Consider the following 21,224-nt stretch of genomic DNA (forward strand, 5'->3'; position numbering starts at 1 on the left):
GAGAGGGTGCAGGCTGGGCTGAGGGGACCCCCCTCTGCATGAATTTTGTGCACCGGGACTCTAGTATAGACATAAATTAAAACTAGAAATTGCTTAATAGAGAATTCTACCAAGTGGAATGTGGATTAATGTTGGTCAATCTTTGTTCCCTTTGGGGTAGAACAAGGACTAAATATATGAAAATATTCTCATTGAGATATAGTTTTATATATCTCTGGTGCCTGTGTAGACTATAGTACAATGGACGTGGCATAGAACTTAAATTTAGAAAGCTTTTTTCTGTACTTCATCATTTTGTAATTTAAGAAAACGTAGGTAAGAAATTCAACCTTTCTGGGCCTTAGTTTTTATCTGTAAAATGGGGATACTACCTTCATCACAAGATTGGTTAAGATGTAAATATGTTTATCTCCCTCTTACTTTAAAAAGATTTATTGAGTGCTTACTATGTAAAAGGCATTGTACTAGGCTCTTTGGATTTAATGATGATTAAGACAGGATCCCTGATTTCGGTGTAATGAAAACAGTATAAATAAGAAGAGTAAAATGACAGAACATTTATTTGAGCACATGTCAGATATTTTATATTAGGTTCCATGACCCCAGGAACTCTGGAAGATTGATATAGGTCTTACCATTTAACAGCAGAGAGATTTAGGGTACTTGTTCAAAGTCAGAGTCATAGCCAGGATGCTAACCTAGATCTGTCTTCACAACCCAGTATTGTTTTTTATCCAATGATGCATAATTTCTGTTAAAACATCTTGTACTCAATCAAACACTAAATGTAAATAATAGTTATAAAATCTGTAATTAATGTCTGTATTTATATTATCAGTAATACAATAACTTGGAAGCTTAAGTTTTTTTTTTTCCATGTAAGCTGCTAGAGTTTATGGTTAAAGCCATTTTAAGTTCAGCAGAGTTTCCGCTTCCATCATTGTCAACATGATACACATTATGTTCAGAATGTTGACATGAAGGCACTGTAAGATCCTAATATTAGTTTTCTAGTGCTGTATAACAAATAACCACAAATGTGGCAGCTTAAAACTGCTCCCAGTTATTAGCTCACAGATTTGTAGATCACAATGCTGGTCACGGTGGGGCTGGGTTCTATAAGAAAGGCGTTGTCCAGGTTGTATTCTCATATGGGTCCTGTTCCAAGCTCACATGATTGTGCCAGAATTTAGTTCCTGGTGACTGCAGGACTGAGGTCCCTGTTTGTATGCTGGATGTCTGCTAAGGGCTTTTCTCAGATCCTAGAGGTTGTCCCATTCCTTGTCATACAGCCTCTTCCAACTTCAAGCCAGCAAAGGAACACCACCCTCTCATTGAACCCCTGTGACATGTTGGATTTCTTACTCCAGGAAGAGCAGAGATTCTTTTTAGGGCTCACTTGACTAGGTCAGCAGTCTCTAAGGACAATCTCATTATCTAAAAGTCAACTGATTGAGGACCTTAATCACACCAAGAAAAATCCCTTTGTTCATGTGACACAACGATCCTGGGAATGAAATCCATCCTATTCACAGTCCCACTTGTACTGCAAGGGAAAGAACTTATAAAAGGCTGATTGCAGGGATTCTGGGTTTGATTAAATAACTGAAGCTATAGCTAATTCAATGCCTCAAAAACCCATCACAATCTTAAAACATCAAGTTAAAATTTGGCTTGAATCTTAGTTAACTTTTATTGTGACCTTCCTTTGTGGAAACTGATGTTCTCTGGGTCTGTGAAGGTTTACCATGTACAGGCGTATCTCAGATATGCTGCAGGTTTGGTTCTAGACCACCACAACAAAATGAGTAATGCAATAAAGCAAGCAGTAATCTTTTTGCTGGTGAAGGGTTTGTCCTTCAATTAGTAAAAAAGACAACATCAATGAAGCTTACTAAACAAAGCATAATAAAATGAGGTATGCCTGTATATATTGAAGGAGAGGCCCACTAAATTGATTGGAGAGATTTATTCATTTTTTGGTTATCCCATTTTGTACACAGTGGTAAAAGAAATGAAGTGGTGGGTATTTATAATACTTGAGCTTGGCAACAAAATTTAAATAATCTCTGAATAACCTTTCCTTGCCTCTTTACTGAAGGAGTTTATCTTGGCGGCGCTGCAAGCGGGATCCTGGGTGCGCGATAAGATTCTGTAGACAATGGGAAGCAAAGGAGGGTTCACCCTGCTTGGGGTCTTGATCATCCTTTCTGTCCTCTATGATTCAGGTTATAGCCTGCAGTGCTACACCTGTATCAACCCAGTTGGTTCGTGCACTATCATCAACAACTGTACAGTTAATCTTGATGCATGTCTCTACGTCAAAGCCGAGACACGAACATACTACCAGTGTTGGAAGTTTGAAAACTGCAACTACAACTACCTCTCAAATGACTTAGGAGAGAAGACTCTACAGTACGAATGCTGCCAGGAGGACCTGTGTAACAAAAGTAAAAAAAGGAGCAGTGGGACGAGCATAACAGGGACCATCGCTCTGCTGGTGACTCTGCTGCTCACAGCATTCTGGAGACTTCTTATCTAAATCAATACCAGGAGAGATTCTCCTAACTCCCTGCTTCTGTGTATTCCTTATTTCCTTTGTTGCCACAAAATCTTTCTATTTTCTTACTGGATCCTGTTGGGAAAGACCAAAACTAGTTTGGATAAGACAGAAGGGGAACAGAAGGAGAGAGAGAGAGAGAGAGAGAGAGAGAGAGAGAGAGAGAGAGAGAGAGAGAGAGAGAGGAAACCAGTCCTTTTTGCAGAGAAGGCCCCTCTGAGGGAAGAAGTTTAGGAGTGAAGCACGTGCCATGTTAGCTAGGTTAGTTCCATGCTGCTTCCTCTGCTGGTTCAGTAATAGCTTCACTAGATTCTCTGCAATTGTCAGTTATTTCCCCATTTGTTCCTTGGATATAGTTACCAGTATGATCAGTGCTTTTGGGGGAGGGCTTGGAGCAGAGGGGTTCTTTTCCCCAATCTCTCTCACAAGGGATGCTTTCATCCCCTCCTTTTATGGCCCCCGTGTTGCCATGTAGGCATGATGAATGTTCCAGATGTGGGCTGTCAGGGGCAATTTGATTCTAAATGCAGAGTAATTGGAATGAGTGTTATATTCTCAACTAGAAGGTGTCTGGCAGAGTAGGCGGTAAGCTTTCCAGGTGGCAGGGCATAGAGGTACCAGGTCTGCCTTTAGAGAGGTACCAGTGGCTGAAATCTGAATTTTCTCCTTTTCCTAAATTTTGTATGGGCTTTGCGGTCTTTCCCTGAAAACAACTTAAACACATCAATTAATGGTGTGTTAAAACCCTTCCCCTCCCTTTTCATTGGAGTGATGACATATTTTCACTTTGTCACACAGTTCAAGACTAAATATTTGCACATTCTTTGCTACAAGTGATTTACAGTATCGTGTGCTTATTTTGAGTATTATCAGTGGGAATACCCTTATGTGCATGTGACTTGTAAGAATGCAATGGGAAGATTCACCAAGAACTACAACAGGTCCACAGCGATGTTCTACCTGCTGACATCAAGCCTGTTGACTCCTAGCTGACTTGGCACAGATCATGTAATGTTCATTTGTCAAGGCTGTTAGCATCCTCACGAATGTCAAGACTTTGAGAAGCTCAACCAGTTTCTAAAGAGAGAGACCCCTTTTCAGGAGGGCAAAGTTTTGCCTTTTTTGTGTGTGTGGGTGCTAGTGAATAATTTTCAAGATCTGGTAGACTTAATAACATTGATATTCTTATAACCTTGTCTGCTTTTAACAGCATGGCCTGACTTGCTGATGAAAGTGAGATTTCTTGTTTAACATTATTTTTTAAAAAAATGCCTTGATTATGTAATCTGTGTGAGAAAGCAGAATGAATGATGCCGTTTTGACAATAAAATATGATTAAAAAAAAATAACGGAGTTTATCTTCCTGGGAGCCACTCTACCTGACCAGGAATTGGGAGAGAGTAATGGGCACAGTTGTCAGCGATAGAGTGATTGGAATGACAGCATGGATGCCCTTTGTTTATTTTTCTTAATCCTGAGGTGGAATACTATCTGATATTGTTCTTAGTCCTTTCTAAGCTTTATTATTATTTTTTTAGTGCCATTTAAATTTAGAGCTCAAGGGGACCTTATAGAACTATCTTGCCTTCTTTTGCCATTGGTGAACAAGTGTAAAAGTCACTGACTGTACTACCATACCAACTCAATAGCTTAATGGGAATATAAGTGGTTTCATAGAAAAAAGCTTGGGTTTCTCACCATAATTTCATTAGTTTTTTGAACGTCAGAGTCAACAAGCTTCTCACCTTAACAAATTAGAGACATGTAACACATTCATGTAAATTATAGCAGAGATTTGTAGCAGTGATTTTAAACTGAGAGAATCATGGGCAACACGCCCCGCGCCCCCCCCCCCCCCCCCCGGCCGCCAAAAAAAAACACACACACACACAAACACACAAACATACATATACCCATACCATGGGGAATATATTAAAATCTTGGGATTGGATCTGAGACTAAGGAGTGTGTGAAGTTTGAATAAACCCCCGGAGATTCTGATAGGCTTTATTTAAGAATCACTTAGACCATATTTTGTGTTCTGTAATCCCTCCCTCTTCTGTTACTGAACATCTCTCACACTTATTTCTGCACAGAGGCTTGGAGTCATCTAGGCTACTTTGCCATCTAAATCAGGAATTGCTTCTATCACACCCCAGGTTATTGGTCATTCAAACCTTTTACCTACATGCTTGGCACGATGAGACTGTTACTTCCTAAAAGTCTCTTATCAGGCTGTTCCAGTTCTGTAGGTCAAAATAAAGTGTGCAACCCTGTAAGTTTTCACTTACTAGGAGGGCTATATTAATTCTTTCCCAAGCTTATTATTCTCTAAGGTAAAAACCCCTTTGCCCCACCATCAAAAAATATCCCTAGTTTCCCAAGAACTGAGGTTGTCACCCAAGTGGCCTTTTATTCACCTGACTTAAGAGTACTCTATTTTCTCTTTTTTGTTAATCCTCACCAGATTATATTTTTCCATTGCTTTTTTTTTTTTTAGAGAGATTGGAAGGTGGAATGGTGTAAGGGAGAGAGAGATAAAGGGAGAGAAAAAGAAAGAGAGAGGCAGGGAGAGAGAAAGAGAGAGAATGTGCTGTAATGTGACAGAGACAAATCCAGCACTTGTCCTGTAGGGGGCGGGGATCAAACCTGCAATCCATGTGCATGTCTTTGTCTGGGAATCAAACCAAGGACCCTCCCCTGCTCAAACAGATGCTCTAACCACTTAGAAACTCCTGCCAAGGCAAGATTACTCCATTTTCTGGACAAAACTACATGAGGTACTCAGCCTCAGCAGCTCCCAGCATAAAACAGAGCATCATTCCAACTCTACGTGTGAAGGTTATGGACAGTCCTTCCTGGTCACTCCTCAGCTTTAGGGGGTCCTTTGGTCTCAGGGACAGCTGGCAGCCTTATTTAGCCAACCAGCTGCCCTGTGGTACACAGTGTCCCCAATGCTCTAAGTCTGGTGGGTGATTCATCTCCATATACGCAGCAGTTGGAGGAGAATCCAACAGTCCCTTTGGTAGCCTCAGGGTGTCTAAGCGGCCATTCACATCATGACCACCATAATTATGAACCATTGTGTTAGTGAGATAACTCTTTTTCTTTCTTTTTTTTAATTGTTAAAAAAATAAAGCTATCAAATTTCACTGGAGCAATGTTTTCCTCCAGTCACATCAACACATTTATTAAACTCCTTCTGTTTGTCCCAGTGAATGGGAAGTCTTAGAAGAGGGAATACTTAAAAAAACTCTCTGATTTTAAAGAAATGAAAATGCTGAGGGAAAGAGGTTTACACAAGGAAACCATGGAAAGTTAGGTAGTATATAATGCACTGAGAGTGGAAATGTTATTTCCTGGGTGTTATTACTATGAGGATGGAGTGCGATAGGAGATGCCATGGGTAGAGGATTTGGAGAAGTGGGGTGTTGTGGTGGGAAATTGCTTTCTTCTCCAGCAGGTAAGAGAAAAACAACCAACAGAGCAGACAGGCTGTGCACCCATTAGAGTAGCCACCAGAGACTGACTTGTGACAAGAGAGTTCATCATTTAGGATCAATGTTACTGGCAGTTTTACAAGGTCTTTTGCTTCAGTTTGAATGTTGTGCCTGTGTAATTCAGTGAGATATTGAAAGAAAGTGAAGGGATTAGTCAAAAACCATATATGCAAAACACAGACCACTGTGTGGTGATGGCCAGAGTTAAGGCGGGGGGAGTGTAGGTGGAGGTTGTCAGAGGGAAGAGGGAATGGGGACAGAAGGATGCAGAGTGTAGATGATATTTCATTGAGTTGTACACTTGAAACCTGTATAGTTTTGGGAACCAATGTCACTTCGATAAATTCATTTTTTTCTTTTTTAAAAAAGAAGGCCTTGTTTATACTGAGACTTGTAGCCACATTTTGAATCTTTTTTTTTCAAACAGAGAAGGACAGTGGAGGGAGGATCCTGGAGATGGAGCAAGAAGGAGGACAGGAACCTTGGAGAGGGGCGGGAACAGTGAAGACCCAGTGGGAGAAGAAATACACTCCCAAGTCTCTCATGGAGAGGAATGCTGGACCCTAAGTCTCTCATGGAGAAGGGGGGCTGGAACCTAGTGCGAGGATGGTGGTGGACAAGGCTAGTCTTGCCCTCAAAGCCTGGCCTTTATCAGCTTCTGGCTAGGGATCTTGGCTGAGCCTCAGGGAATGAGGAGGAGTAAGGAATCTGAGGGACTCCCATCAGCAGCAACATTGGCTGGGCTGGGAGCAGGTGTGCAGAGACCAGAGCTCCAGAGCTCGGCCAGCAGCTTGGGAGGTGGGTCCTGCTTGTGAAGGGCAGCAATGCAGGGTTCTGACTGTGAAGCTGGTGGCTGCTCCAGATGCTGCCCTGGAGGGAGGGTGTCAGTGGCTGCCCTTTAGTGAGTGATGTAGCCCTTGTTGGTGCTGCTGTTGCTGGGTTGGGGGAGCCTAGGTGAGTGGCCCTGATCCAGGCTCTGTGAATCAATTCTCCGCCTCAACTCTGCTATGGGGGAGGAGGGATGTTGCTTTGTGCCCTGCTGGCCCTGCAGCATCCTGGAGAGGGTGGCTGATGCAGGTCTTGCAGCCCCTGCAGGCCTGGGAGCAAATGTGGAGGTCCTGAGGGTATTCAGGCCTTTCCCTTCACCCTTTCCTTCTCCCTCTCTCTCCTCTCCTTCCTCTTAGTCTTCCCCTGATGACAGCAGGCTCATCTCCTGCCCCCACTCTCCACCTCTAGACCCACACACCAGGAAGACTCCACACTGTGCACCTCACAGGGAAATTAATAGAGAGAAAGAGCATGATTAGAGGCCACTGGGTGGCAGCTGTTAGGGCCCCCCTCTTTCTCACTCCTCTTCCCTCCTAGGCACTTAAATGCACTGGAGATGAAGCGGGGACAGTGGGAGAGCCTGGCTTCTTGAGATGGAAATGCGTATTTTGGCAAGTCTGCAAGATTTTTTGTTTTTGTGTGTGTTTTTTTTCTTTCCTGTTTGCCCTCCCACATCAACATAGGAAGTAAGGGAGACATAACTGATACAATTAAGTTTTATTTCCAAAACACCATTTAATCAGAAGAATCTTTTGCCCCCCCCCCATTTTTTTTTAGTTTATTAAACCCTAGAAATAGACTTCTGGAAAATCTCTCAACCTCCCCGCCCCACCAACCACTTTAGTAGAGTCCAAAGAGCACATTCAAGTTTCCCCCTGTGTTTGGGGAACAGTTTAATGGCAATGGATTTTGCTTGAAATATGAAGACAACTTGCAGTTAAGTGGAATTTGGTGTTTTTCTACGCCAATGGCATTTAGGCCCCAAGCTTTTGGAAACCATTATTTTTTAAAAATGTGTGCTTCATAAAAACTGAAGAAAACATATGATTTTTTGGTGTGGCTCTATAGGCTATGCCTGTCACATTTCAAATGCAAAGACCCTTTTGTTAACTTTTTCTAAGATGCAAATTGAGTTTGAGTAACAGTAACAAGCAATTGTTATATTTAATTCTAGAATTTGAACTTAATTACATTTAAACTGATTAGCTTCACTATGATGTTCACAAAGCCTTGTGACCTAGGCTGTTTTCAAGATGCTCTTAAGACCCTGCTTACCACTTTCCCCATTCTCTGAAAATCCTGGGATGTTGGAGCTGTTTATAAACACTGTGTCTATTATCTGAAGGGTCTGTCATTATCATTAATGGCTCATTACTGTTACTATCAAAATAACTAAAATAATACTACTTTCAGAAACCTGATTTCTGATCAGAATGCATGTTGAACCAGATTATATATTTGTGATGTAATATCATTAAATCAGATTGTAGGCATCAAAAACTATTCTGAAGAATAAAAATGATAAATTATGTACTGTCTTCGAGTAGATTAGCAAGACCTGCTAGAATGTTACTTTTGGGGATAGGAATTTTGTTAGTAATAGTTAACAACATGTATAATTAGCACTCATCCTATATAGTTAAAGGGTAATATGCAAATTCACTGCCACGCCCTCGCACAAGATGGCCACCAGCATGTGGTCAAAGATGGCCACCACAAGATGGCCGGCAGGGGTGGGCAGTTGTGGGAGATCAGGCCAGCAGGGGAGGGCAGTTGGGGGCTATAGGGCTGGCAGGGGAGCAGTTAGGTGTCAATCAAGCTGGCAGGGGAGTGGTTAGGGGGTGATCAGGCTGGCAGGCAGAAGCGGTTAGGGGGCAATCAGGCAGGCAGGCAGGCGAATGGTTGTGAGGCTGCAGTTCTGGATTGTGAGAGGTATGTCTGACTGCTGGTTTAGGCCCGATCCAAACCAATCCCACAGGGATTGGGCCTAAATCGGCAGTCGGACATTTCCCAGTGGGGTCCCAGATTGGCGAGGGTATACGCTGGGCTGAGGGAGTAGATGCTCTCTGCATGGCCCACAACTCCTGGGTTCTAAAGAGGGATTGTACGTGTGGAGCCTTTCATTTGCATTCAGGGATGATTGACTGAAACTATCTTGTGGGCATGCCCTTACCCTTAAGGTATTCAGAAAATCTACAGGGGGTGAGGTCAAAACTAAAATGCAAATCTTACCTAATAAAATAGTAATATGCAAATTGACCGCACCTTCGCTACACCCAAGCCACGCCCACCAGCCAATCAGGGCGAGTATGCAAATTACCCAACAAAGATGGCTGTTAATTTGCATACACTGAGGGAGGGAGGAGTGAAGACTGAAGACAACTTAGAAGGAAGAGGGAGGAAAAGTGGAAAGCAAGGTGGCTGCCAGAGGGTAAGCCCAGGCGGGGCGGAGTGGGGCAGGGTGGGGCGGAGCGGGGTGGAGCGGGGCGGGCAGCGGTGGTGCACGGGTGCAGGAGCAGCGGCTGCAATGGCGGCAGCAGCGGCAACGCACTCGGCCACAGCGGCCGCTTGCAGGATTCTTCCTGCAAATGGGCTACTAGTATTATTATAATTAGTCCAGAGTTCTAGTAAGGTCACATTGGCATTGAGATCATGTCCTTTTCCTCTGAGCTTGGGCCCAATACAGGCTGGCTCCAAACCTGCCAACTGTCAGTCTGCTGGGCTGCCCATAGAGAGGAGGTCTGAAGGCAAAGTTGGTCCAACCCTTGTTCAGGACCCCAGGGTGGGCCTCACCTCAGCCACTCATTTAATTTCCTACACAACACTTTCAGATTCATTTACAAATGATAGTAATCAAATGCCATTTACTGGTAGCTACTACAGTTTCAGTTGACCGTTGTAGTAAAATAAGTTATCTAGAATGCCCATTCCATCTAATTATAGGCAAATGCTAACCCCCTGTATTAGTTTACAAGATGTAGACTGAATTATTATGTTCCTTCCCTCCCCCATGCCCCGTATATCCAATTACGTTGATTAAAAGCACATCAACATTTTCAGTGGTATGCAAAAACTGGTAAATATAACCTTACTCAAATAATGAGTAAGTATATGAACTATCAGTAGTTGAATGATTTTTCAAAGTGAGTTTTTAAAATCAAGGATACACATGATTAAAAAACAAGTTTATTGTCAAATTATAATAGTAACTTGGTTTGCTTTAAATAAGATGTTTTCCTTTCTCCAACACATGATTCTATTTAAGGAAGTAATTGCCTATTTAAAAGTCCTTATTTATGGATGGCAGTTTAGAGGCAGTGTGTTAAAACGTTATACTAAAATAGAGGGTCAGTGCAATAATTTGTGCGTGGGTGGGGTTCAGCGCCCCTGCCAGTGATCTGGGTGTGGGGGGCCCAATCAGGGCAGGATCCACCCAGAGGGAGGGGCCATGGGCTGTTAGCTGGCTGGCCATGCCCCCTCGTCAAACTAGGGTGAAACTCCTGGTGGAGGGAATAATTTGCATATTATCCTTGGGATGCCTACTATTAGGATATTTGCTCTTGCTGTCATCTCTTTTTGGCAGATGTTTTATCTTTATCACTGAGTTGTTAATGGAGATTTGAAAGGCTAGTTTCTAAAAATGAAAAATATGTGTTTTTCCCAAATTTGATAAATATTCTGAATCCAAAATTATCACTCATATTATTAAAACTGTTGGTATTCCTTAATGTTGATTAAACTATGGCTAGTATAGGCATTGCTTTTAATATATTAATGTTATTTCTGTGACACAATTTTTATAAATCCATTTACTCAACTTTTAGGTTTTGCATTCATACCTTTTTATTCAAGGTTTAAAAATTCAATATTTTTATATCTTGTGCCTAATACAATGCACTCAGTGGTAATGAAGCTACTTTCCCTTGTACTAGTGCAGATATTTTTTATATGATAAAATAAAAAGAATAATAGTGTACGATTAATTTTGCTGAATTCGTTGTAATATTAAACTGAAAAATACAGAGCACCCAAGATATTTGATTCTGACAGACCTAGACTGAAACAGTAGAACCTGGATTTCCCCTCTGTGTGGTTATGTGGAGGTGAAACAGGAATTAGTAGAGATACCCTCCTCTACTTCCTTCCATACCTATGGAGCAGTTGTATATGACTCCATATCTGGTCAACCCGGGGATTGAGAATATTTATTCACATTTGCATACATGTCACACTTATGGCCTAAAAGATAAGGCAGGGAATTGGGCAAGTGCAAGGTCTGTCAGAATGGTTTTTTTTTTGTTTTGTTTTGTGTGTTTTTTCTGTTTCAAGCCACGTATGAGCCCCCTGGCTATGCTCCAAGTACTTTGCAAGGCCTTCCTGGACATAGAGACAGATTTCAAACTCTATGCCTCTTAATAACATAAAGTGGGGTTAACTGGTAGCAGAGATTTTTGTTTTTTTATCCTTAAGTGGTACTGAATATGTTTTAGATGCTTGATAAGCCCTTAATTCTGGAATATGCTGCCCTTCCCCCTGTATTTCTATCTCAACACTTAGTTCTTGTAAGGCCACTTTACAATCTAGAGTCAATTACTTTGAGTCAAAACTAAATACATTATGAACACCTCAACTTTACCCCAGTCCTTGTTTGTTCTTTATTGAGGAGAGATCTGACTTAATCCTCTTTTTTGACCCTAATTCTAACCCCATTCTGTTAGAGGCTCCAGTTTTTCATACCAGAGTCAAGGTCTATGGTGAAACAGATTCATTTCTAGCAGGTATCTTTACTCCCTGAGCTTTGCTTCATTTATCTTAGTGACTGCTGGGATTTCTTACCCCATTCCTGAACAGCCATTCCAAGCAGACAATTATTTTCCTACTCTACTTCAAAAAAATAGTGATGTATGGTATAGATTATTTCAACTTCCCTCCCACCATTTCTAAACTTACCTATAATATCCTACGTAACCTTCATCACGTTCTCCTTCTGACCCAGTTTCAGAAGTATACCTATTCACCTTTTTAAGGAAAAGATCACCTGTCTACACCTCTTTCACTTCCATGACCTTTGAGACCTACCTAATCAATTTAATTTTCAGTCTTGTATCTTAAATCTTCTATATTGGTTCTTTCACCATAACTTGCAGACATGCTTAAGTTTTAACCCAAATTAAAATCAATCAATCAATCAATCAATAAATAAATACAAGAAAAACCAAAAAATCATGCCCTGTACCAGTCTCCACAGTCCTTCCAATATCCCCTTTTCTCTCTGTTCTCTTTGACTGTCAAATTTAATGAAAGAATAATTGCCTCTCCTTTCTCCCCTCCCATTTACGTCGCAATATATTATGACCTCTCATGCCACTAGTCTGTTGCAATTTTACAGATAAAGTATCCAGTGATGTAATTTTTAATCTAGGGGCTATTTGTACGTATCTCACTTAACATCTATTTTTTTCATATCAAGAAACTTTCTTGATGTCTATAGTGGAGGTCTTTGCTGAGTACCCTACTTCTCTCACTATTTCTCACTTTCTTAGTTTGTTCCTTTTTCACTATTTGCTCTATAATCATTGGTATTCTCCAACATTTAATTCTCTAATACCTGCTATGTTGCTTTGAAAGGACTCTGGGAAATCTTGTTTATGCTCATGATTTCAAATATCAGCTATATTCTTGGTCTTTGCAGTTTTCACATACTTATCAAATGCACAATAAATGGCAGCGAGAGTTGACTAACTTTGGTTCTTCCTGCCAAATTAAGGAACTCTTCCATCTTGCCTGCAACTGACTTAGTTGATATTTTGCATTGAAATATATAATCAGGTCTATAGAAATAAGAAGTGGAGGGTCCTCTTAAAATATGGAAGAATCATGAGTCCTCTCTGATATGAATTTCTGGGATTCATACTTTAACTTTTTTACATTCATGAGGAATGTAATGAGGCATATAGTTCTATCAAGTCCATTTAAATTGCTATCAGGCATTAAAGGAATCAGCCTGCAGTCAGTTTATTTTTGGGCCAACAGTTCTTTGAGTCCCAATTTCAATGTCCAACAGTTTCTTATGTATACATGCCAGCAATGATATTCTAGTTCTGGATGGTGCACAAACGGTGGCAATGCAGGTGTGACCTTCTCTGTTTTGGTCCTGGGAAACCTGCAGTGATACACAGCTGCTGACTGCTAGTATGGCAAGGTGTCTTCACCATCTTCATTTCTGCACTGCTTCTCCTCTGTTCTTGGGGGACGTTTCTATTTCTGTGGCTGGAGAAGTCCAGTCAGTTCCTCTCTGGATTCGTTGTTGCATGAATCCACACAGGCTTGGAGGAGATTTCTGGAAATATACAAACATATTCTCGACCTAATATTAATAAAGGAATCATTTCTATAAATTAGACTTGGGATCCTTTACTTTTTTCCCCAAATAATTTTCTTTTGGCTTACTTTGACACCATGTGTGTTTTTATGGGTGTCTTATTATCAGCATTACAAGTGAAAATTAATTTTCAAAGTAAAAAATTTAAAGCAATTGAGGCTTGATGTAATTTTCTTACAGGATATTTCCCCACTATCCCCCCCCTTTTTGATTTAAATATTAGGAGGCTTTTGGAAATTTTACAATGCAGTCTTGATAACTTTTCATTTTAATTTTTTTGTATAGAAATATGAATGCTTTGGATTCATTGCATGTTAAGCAATTTTACTATGAGATGAACCATCAGTAAAAAATGTAGCTAATGCTTCAGGAACAGTTTCCTGCCCAGTACAATTAAGTTTTCTTGAATATTCACTTACTTCAATTAGCCATTTTAGATTAATCTGAAATAAGGTTTATTTCTTTACTTGTTCTAGGTTATGGACAGTAAATAGCATTAATTAAATTTCTGCTATAAGTCTTTGAGTAACTTTATATAAACTTTGTCAGAGAGGCAAACACACAAATTACTTACTTTTCTTTATGAGACCCAATATGTTGACTTTTATTTACAGTTCTTAAGATGTTTGAAGGAAACCTCTCTTTATTTCCTTCAGGATAATTTCCATGCTAGCTTTTAGAGATTTGCTGTTAAACATTTTGGTCTTTCTTTTTTACACTAAGCAACCTACAGGGCTACTGCTTGAATATTGAGTCATGCATCTGAATTGCTATATTACAATGACTCTCATTACAATATGTTGACTACTATTTATTGTCAGATTTAGTATTTTAACAATAATATTTAGTTTACCTTGTAAATATTAGTGGAAAAGATTTCAAAATTTTAAAATTTCTCCTTTTTATTAAACTTAGAATATTATTTTTAAAGAGTATCCCTTTGGCTTATTTGCATATACAGAGGGATTATGGGTAGTCCCAGTAACTTTCTTTAGAATATTTTAGTAGGATTCAATTCCTTTTAAAAATATTGGCTTCTCATATAACTTAATTTATATGAGACCTTGATTATATTTTAAAAAGTTAATTTATAAAGTAATTAAAGTAGGCATTTTTTATTGAAAAAGCAAAGCAAGCAAATTTAGTAAACTTATATGTATAATTCACAAGGCACAAACACTGCTTCACCTCCAGCCTGTTTAAAATGTAGGTAGCTAGAGGCTTTTGTTATTAACCTTTTGCACTCAGATGTTGAGATTAAAATTACACTTTGAATGTATCAATAATTTGAAATATAAAAAAATCCAAATAAATAAGTTTGTATGAAAAGAAACTCCAGTTTTTTATTCTACTGCCGCGCTTTGTAAAATCTGGGGTATTTAAAAAATTAAATCCCGAGTAGAATAAAGGAATTGAGAAAAAAGCAAGCGAGTGCAAAGGGTTAAAATTCCATCTTAAAATTCTGCTGTTGGATTTTAAGAAATAGTTTGTTATTTTATTTTGCCCTCCTTAGAGGCCAAAACCTTTATAACATTTAAAATATATGTATATAAGTAAATATATTGATTAATTTTTATTTGATAAAGCATTCCATGTGATTTAAAGTATATTAAATCAGCTAAATTTAAAATATTTCCTTTAAGAAGAAAGAACAAATTCTTTGAATCACTCTGGGTCCTTGAAGTTTTCCAAAAATCATCCCTTTGTTACAGCCTTGAAATTTAACTTGGAGAGACAATCAAATATATATATATATATATATATATATATATATATATATATATATATATACTGAGTGGCCAGATTATTATGATCTCTGAACTCATAATAATCTGACCATTCAGTGTATATCCTATATAATAAAAGGCTAATATGGAAATTGTCACCTTGACCAGGAGTTCAACCAGCAGGCAGGCCAGCCAACGACCCATGTCCCCTACCCTCCCCATGGCCAGGCTGGCCAGACCCTCTCCAGTCACCTTTGAATATCTCCACACCAGAGTCGGATTTGGAAGCTGGGTTTTATTTCCTATTACAGATTTTTGATTCCAAATACGAATCAGGATTTTAAACTTGAATAAGAAACCAAATTTTTTTAAAAAGTAATTTTGATATTCCAATTTCTTTATAATTTTGCCTTTTAACCAAATTCTTCCCCATTATAATCTGACTTAAACAAAAGATTTTCCTTGCCCATTCTGGTTTTGCAACTTTTCCAAAGCTAGTACAAGTTTTACACACAGTTTAATCTTAACACCATACCAGTGTTGTTTCTTCTCAGGTGAATCCTTCTTTTCCAAATGCCCCACGTTGGGTGCCATTAATGCCAAGGTTCTTGTTCCAGCATTAAAAAGGGTTCAGCAATCTGGAGAAAGGTTGTGTGTAACTTAAGTCAGAGTCCAGAGACAAAAGATAATTTTGAAAGGCACTGGGGGTCAGAGGAGCCTAGCTAAAGAAACTAAGTTCTCCTTGTCTCAGGACCCCTTGCTTTTTATTAACAAAAATTGTCCTAAGGCAAGGTGGAGATATACAAAAATGGTAGGATTTTGTACAGAAACACCGTCAGATTGGGGAATAGCCTACGGCTGTTCAGGTGTTTGGCCAACAGGAGGCAATAACATGTAGATTAAGATGCCCTGAGCTGTCTGGCAGCAAACAATCATCCTTTTCAGGTTTGGGGAAATGCCTTTAGCCATTCCAGCAGGTGATAACATATGTGACTCAGCACTTGTTGAGAAAAAGTTCCATCAACCTTTTGATGAAACTCTTGCAATTATAACATGCTGGAATTGGCTTCCGGCAAATTTGCACCTCCCAGTCAGAGAAGGTTTAGATCATTGCATAAAAATGCTGTTTTGCCCAGTTTTTAAATTATTACCTGCATATGTATAGCACAGCATTGTCGAGATGGCACTTGTCCATGTAATTGCTCCTTTGACACTTGCCACAATTCTGTGAATCTGTCAGGTGTTCATTTCTGATCTTCTTATGTGCAGAGAGTAAACCAAGGCATAGAAAAGGTAAGTGATTTGCTTAAGGTCACATCCTGACAAGTGACAAATAGAATTTATACTCCGGCTTTCTGAACTTTGTCCAGTTCATATTTCACTATGCATCCTAGCATTCAACTAAATGGGAATTTACCAAATACAATGGTCCTAGAATAATAACATGTTATGACACTGGGTTTTATTCCCAATTTATATAGAAGGATGGAATTGTAAGGATGACCTATTAAAATTGATATTGATATTTGTTAGTGCTTTGTTTTTTCAGGGAAAATCCAACTAACTACTTAGAAGAGTTACATAAATGGCTGAAATATGTGGAAGATAACTGCAATTTCTCTACTATCTTGCACATTTTAGGTGAAGGATGAACGATTGCAATTACCTTCCCAATCTGTTGGATTTTAAGAAATAGTTTCTTAAGACTGTTTCTTAAGACAACTGGTAGTTTATCATATTGAGACATGTTTAGTAGAATATACCTACTTATTAGCAATATCTATTCTTGATTTTAACTGTTTCTTAGCTTTTTGTTGAGTGGTTTATGGTTATTATGGTTATTATGAGGAAGGAATACCTATAATATGCATTTGGTAATTATTGTTCTGTAGTTTCAATGAATTGTGGGAGTTAGAAAACAGCCTTCAATCCTATCTAATAAGGAGGGAATATGCTAATTGACCATCATGCCCTCACAAATATGGTGGCACCCACACCCAATAAGAAGGGAATATACTAATTGACTGCCATTCCCTCAAAGATGGCGGCGCCCACAGCCACAAGATGACAGTGCCCAGTCCCCTCAGACCTGCTATGATGGCAGGCATGTGGCACCACTGGTTCCACCTCCTGGTGGGTCCGGTTTCTCTGTGTGCCTGCCTCCGGAGTCTCCCAGTCCCTTCAGCCCCCCAGCCACCCAGGTCTGGCCCAGGGTGCAGGCAATCCACAGATAACAGCTTCCTAACTGCCCAGTGCTTGCCTGAGGCACAGGCAAGCTTCCGATGGTGGGTGCCCAGCCGCCGAGGGCCACCCAAGGTGCAGGTAACCAGGCCAGGCTGAGGCTTGTGGTGCCGGCAGTGGCAGCAGTAGAGGTGTGATGGGGGCATCGCCTTCCCCTGATTGCCAGGTCACCTCCCGCCACTGAGGTCTCCGGGACTATAAGAGGGGGCAGGCCAGGCTGAAGCATCCCCTCTCCAGTGCATGAAATTTCATGCACCAGGCCTCAAGTTATATATAACTCTTTATACTATTTGCATACCAAATGTCCATTGCTTTCTGTATTTTGCAATGGGAAATAGCAAGAGATTATTTTTTCTCCTTAGCATTCTAAGACTTTGCATCTTAGAGGAAAGATGTGATGTGATTCATCAGATTTACTTTTTATATTAAAGTACAGTATAACTCACCACACTGTTTGGAAATGCGACCTAAAGATAGAGATAAATTTCATATGGGTTAGGCAAGTTCTTTTCAGAGGCAGTACATAGAAGTTGAAACTGAATATAATATTTAGTTTGATTTTCTGTTCAAAAATTTTCCATGGTAAGAACAAGATTTTTCTACATACATCACTAAGCAACAATGATGACTTCAAAGCTTCTGAAGCCAAATATACACCTGCATGTTCCAATACAGGTTGCTGAATTTATTCCCAATACTCTTGGTAATGTATACTATGTATTTCTGAGAACTAATAAGGAAAAGTTACAATGGTGTCTACCATCTGTGCATATTAATATTAAAGTAACTTGTTCCACTTTTTCATCAAGCCTGCCTTCTCTCTGTAGCTGCACTGCTTACTTAATGGGACAATTGAAACATTGTCTTTTATCTTAAGGATTTGTAACATCCCTAAGACCTTACCTTATTGAATTCTATAGTGAAATGAAACTATTTTCTTTTTCTTTTCCAGTTAAAACTCAGCTATTATTTACTACAATCAAATCTGTAGAATATACCAATAACAATAAAACTGTTCTCATCCCATGCTTATTCACTAATTCGGAGGCAAAGAGCCTGAAAGAAATGTTTGTAAAGTGGAAATTCAGAAATAAATACATTTTCTACTATAATGGAGATAGAAATGAATCCAAGCCCACCAGTGACTTTTCGAGTGCATACATCGTACCAGGTGCACTATTAACAGGCAGTGCCTCTTTGATGATGGGCAAGAACCAAGCTGCCCCAGGAAACTACACTTGTGAAGTAACAGACTTAACTAGAGAAGGCGAAACCACCACAGAACTAAAATACATTGCTGGTAAGAATTCCATAATCTTCCCTTTTATTTGTCCTGCATTAGTCTAATCCTATTAGAAATGGGGCACAATGGGTCGAGGAACTACTTTGAATCAAAAAGTAGATTATGCCTAATAAATGTTAATGTAATATCTAGCAGCTTTAAGATCATGAGTTTTACTTGCTCTTCAACTTTTCTAAAACTCCTTTGCTGTGTTATTTGTGTATTATCAGGTTCTCAAAGTTTTGTTCTGAAAACTCTGCTGGTGTAGGGGTCCAGGCATCATTTAATCTGCATTTCTGTTTGCTGCTATCAAAGTTTTATCTTTCATGTAATTAATTTTCCATGATTTTTCCAATTATGTTGTTTTTGTTTGTTTGTGGGGTTTTTTTTGTATTAATTTATTTACTTACTTATTTATTTATTATTACCGGCACTTTGGTCAAGGGCTGACAAATCTCGGCCATGCTCCAGCTGCAAAGGATAGATTAGAAGGAGAATCACAAAATAAAAAATCAGGTCATTATAATGTTTCCTTGAGGTTTCCTGCTATGGTATGTGTTCTTTTTCTTGGACAAGATGTGGGAGAGCTAGGGATCCAATAGAATAAATTTCAGTGCAGCCTTGGTTATAACACCATGATTGTGCCTTTCTTCACAGATTTGGGTGGTGAGTTACATAAAGCAGTAAAGCTAACTGAAGTAAACAATCTGCTTTCTTTTCTAGTAATTGCCATGCCAGCTGATTACGTTAACCACATACAGGTGCATACTGACTTTCTATTTTGAAAGCTCTCAGGATTAGACAAGCCTTTGAGAACCTCTGCTTTAGATGGGATCAGACCATTCAGTTGAATTAACTATTTGCCTTCTATTCTTCTAGTGTTTCATGTTATGAAATGTCTATTACCAGATTGGGAATGGGATGTCAATTCTGATGGAATATTTTGACATTGCTTAGGATTAGGAACCAGGACATCTGATTCTGCAACTTAACTGTTTGCCTCTATTGAATTTGAGAAGTTACTTCACTGGGTTGAAGTTACCTCATCTGTACAATGGGCATGAAATGAGATTCCTGCTTTTATGTATTCTCCAGTCTAACAAGCATCATGAGATCCCTTGTGTACCAGTCCTTTGTAAACCAAAGTACTTTGCAAATGTTGGTTGTCTTCCTGGGACATTCATTTAATTAAGTGAGGTACTGAGTTGTTGAAGCTGGGGTGTCATGAGAGGTGTGCCTGTGTGGTGCAGCATGGGCAGGAGATGGCTAAGAGCAGAGTTTGGAAGGCTTTTCTGCTCACAAATCTCTCCTCCATTGAACATTTCATTAACTCACAATGGGGGAGGGTGATTTTGGAATAGTGTGTAGGTGCCTGGAGGAGAAATGTGAACTCATGATTTAAAGGCCAGAAGATGGGATGAAGATGGATGGGGAAGGGATGCTAATCTCTGGGATAAAGACAAGGTTTGTATATTTCTGTGTGATTGTTTCATCTTTATTTTCAAAGTGCCCTGATAAGAATTGTGCTTACTGTTGGGGCCATTAAAATACAAAAGTGGTGTTTTGTTGTAGAGAATGTAGAAGATTCTACCAGAGGTCTCAGACCTTTGGCTGTGCACCCATATTTATTTTTTGAAATAGTTACAGAATCACGGGAAGTTTCAAAGATAGAGCAGAGAGGTGCTATGTACTCTTAGCCAGCTTCACCCAGTGGTTACATTTTATGTAACAGAAGTTAAATGTCAAAACCACCCAGTTCACAATGGTACAATGTGTATATATTTATTTTTCTTTTTATCACATGTGTACATTTCTGAAATGATCATCACAATCAGAATATAGAACTATCCCATTAATACAAACATCTGCCTCATGCAACCTCTTTATAGTCACCTGCTTCCTTGCTATCCCTAGCCTGGCAAGCACAATTTGTTCTCCATATCAATACTTTGGTCATTTCCAAAATGTTATATAAAAGCATGTAATCTTTTGAGACTGGATTTTTTTTTTCTTTCAGTCAATACAATGCTCTTGAGATCTATTCATGCAACAGCATCATGTAACAATCTCTCTCTCTCTCCTCTCTCTCTCTCTCTCTCTCTCTCTCTCTCTCTCTCTCAGTCAATAATATCCCATGCTATTGGTATATCACACCTTGTTGAGCCGTCCACTTACTATAGCAAGTCTTGGTTATTTTCAGCTGTTTTGTGCTTTTGCTCATGACATTTCTATAAACAATGATGTACAGGTTTTTGTATGACCATAGTCTTCATTTCTCTGGATAAATTCATAGAAGTTCAATGGCTGGATTGTATGTAAGTATAGGCTTAGTTTCTGAATAAACTGCCAAACTGTATTCCAGAGTGGTTGTTCCATTGTACATTCCCATCAGCAACATATGAGTGATGTAATTCCCCCACATCCTTGCCAGCATCTGGTGTTGTCATAGTTTTGCACCATTTTTTGAAGGGAAACGAAGGAAACTCCTGTGCCCAAAATGGTTAATTGAAGCAGTGTTCTTGCAAATTTATTTTGATGAATTTACCCATCATGAGAAATCTGGGTATTTAGGCAGTGGAATCCATTTTTATTATGTTGTGCTTTTTTGTGTTTTTTTGTTTGTTTGTTTGTTTGTTTGTTTGCAAATATATACATAAATGAGAACTAGAAATTTCTTACTAGAGAATTCTACCTAGTAGAATAT

At 39.3% G+C, this 21,224-nt stretch overlaps 1 protein-coding gene across 1 annotated transcript; it reads left to right on the plus strand.

The window, feature by feature from the left end:
• Window positions 1-2,161: 2,161 nt before the first annotated feature.
• LOC307096724 (CD59 glycoprotein-like) lies at window positions 2,162-2,542 on the plus strand (the record flags this gene model as incomplete). Its single annotated transcript, XM_079766320.1, has 1 exon — window positions 2,162-2,542. One exon carries the CDS (start codon window positions 2,162-2,164, stop codon window positions 2,540-2,542), a length of 381 nt encoding a protein of 126 aa, XP_079622446.1.
• Between the last annotated feature and the right edge of the window lie 18,682 nt (window positions 2,543-21,224).

The sequence above is a fragment of the Cnephaeus nilssonii genome, assembly GCF_951640355.1.
Source record: "Cnephaeus nilssonii genome assembly, chromosome: 3".
NCBI classification, from domain to species: domain Eukaryota; kingdom Metazoa; phylum Chordata; class Mammalia; order Chiroptera; family Vespertilionidae; genus Cnephaeus; species Cnephaeus nilssonii.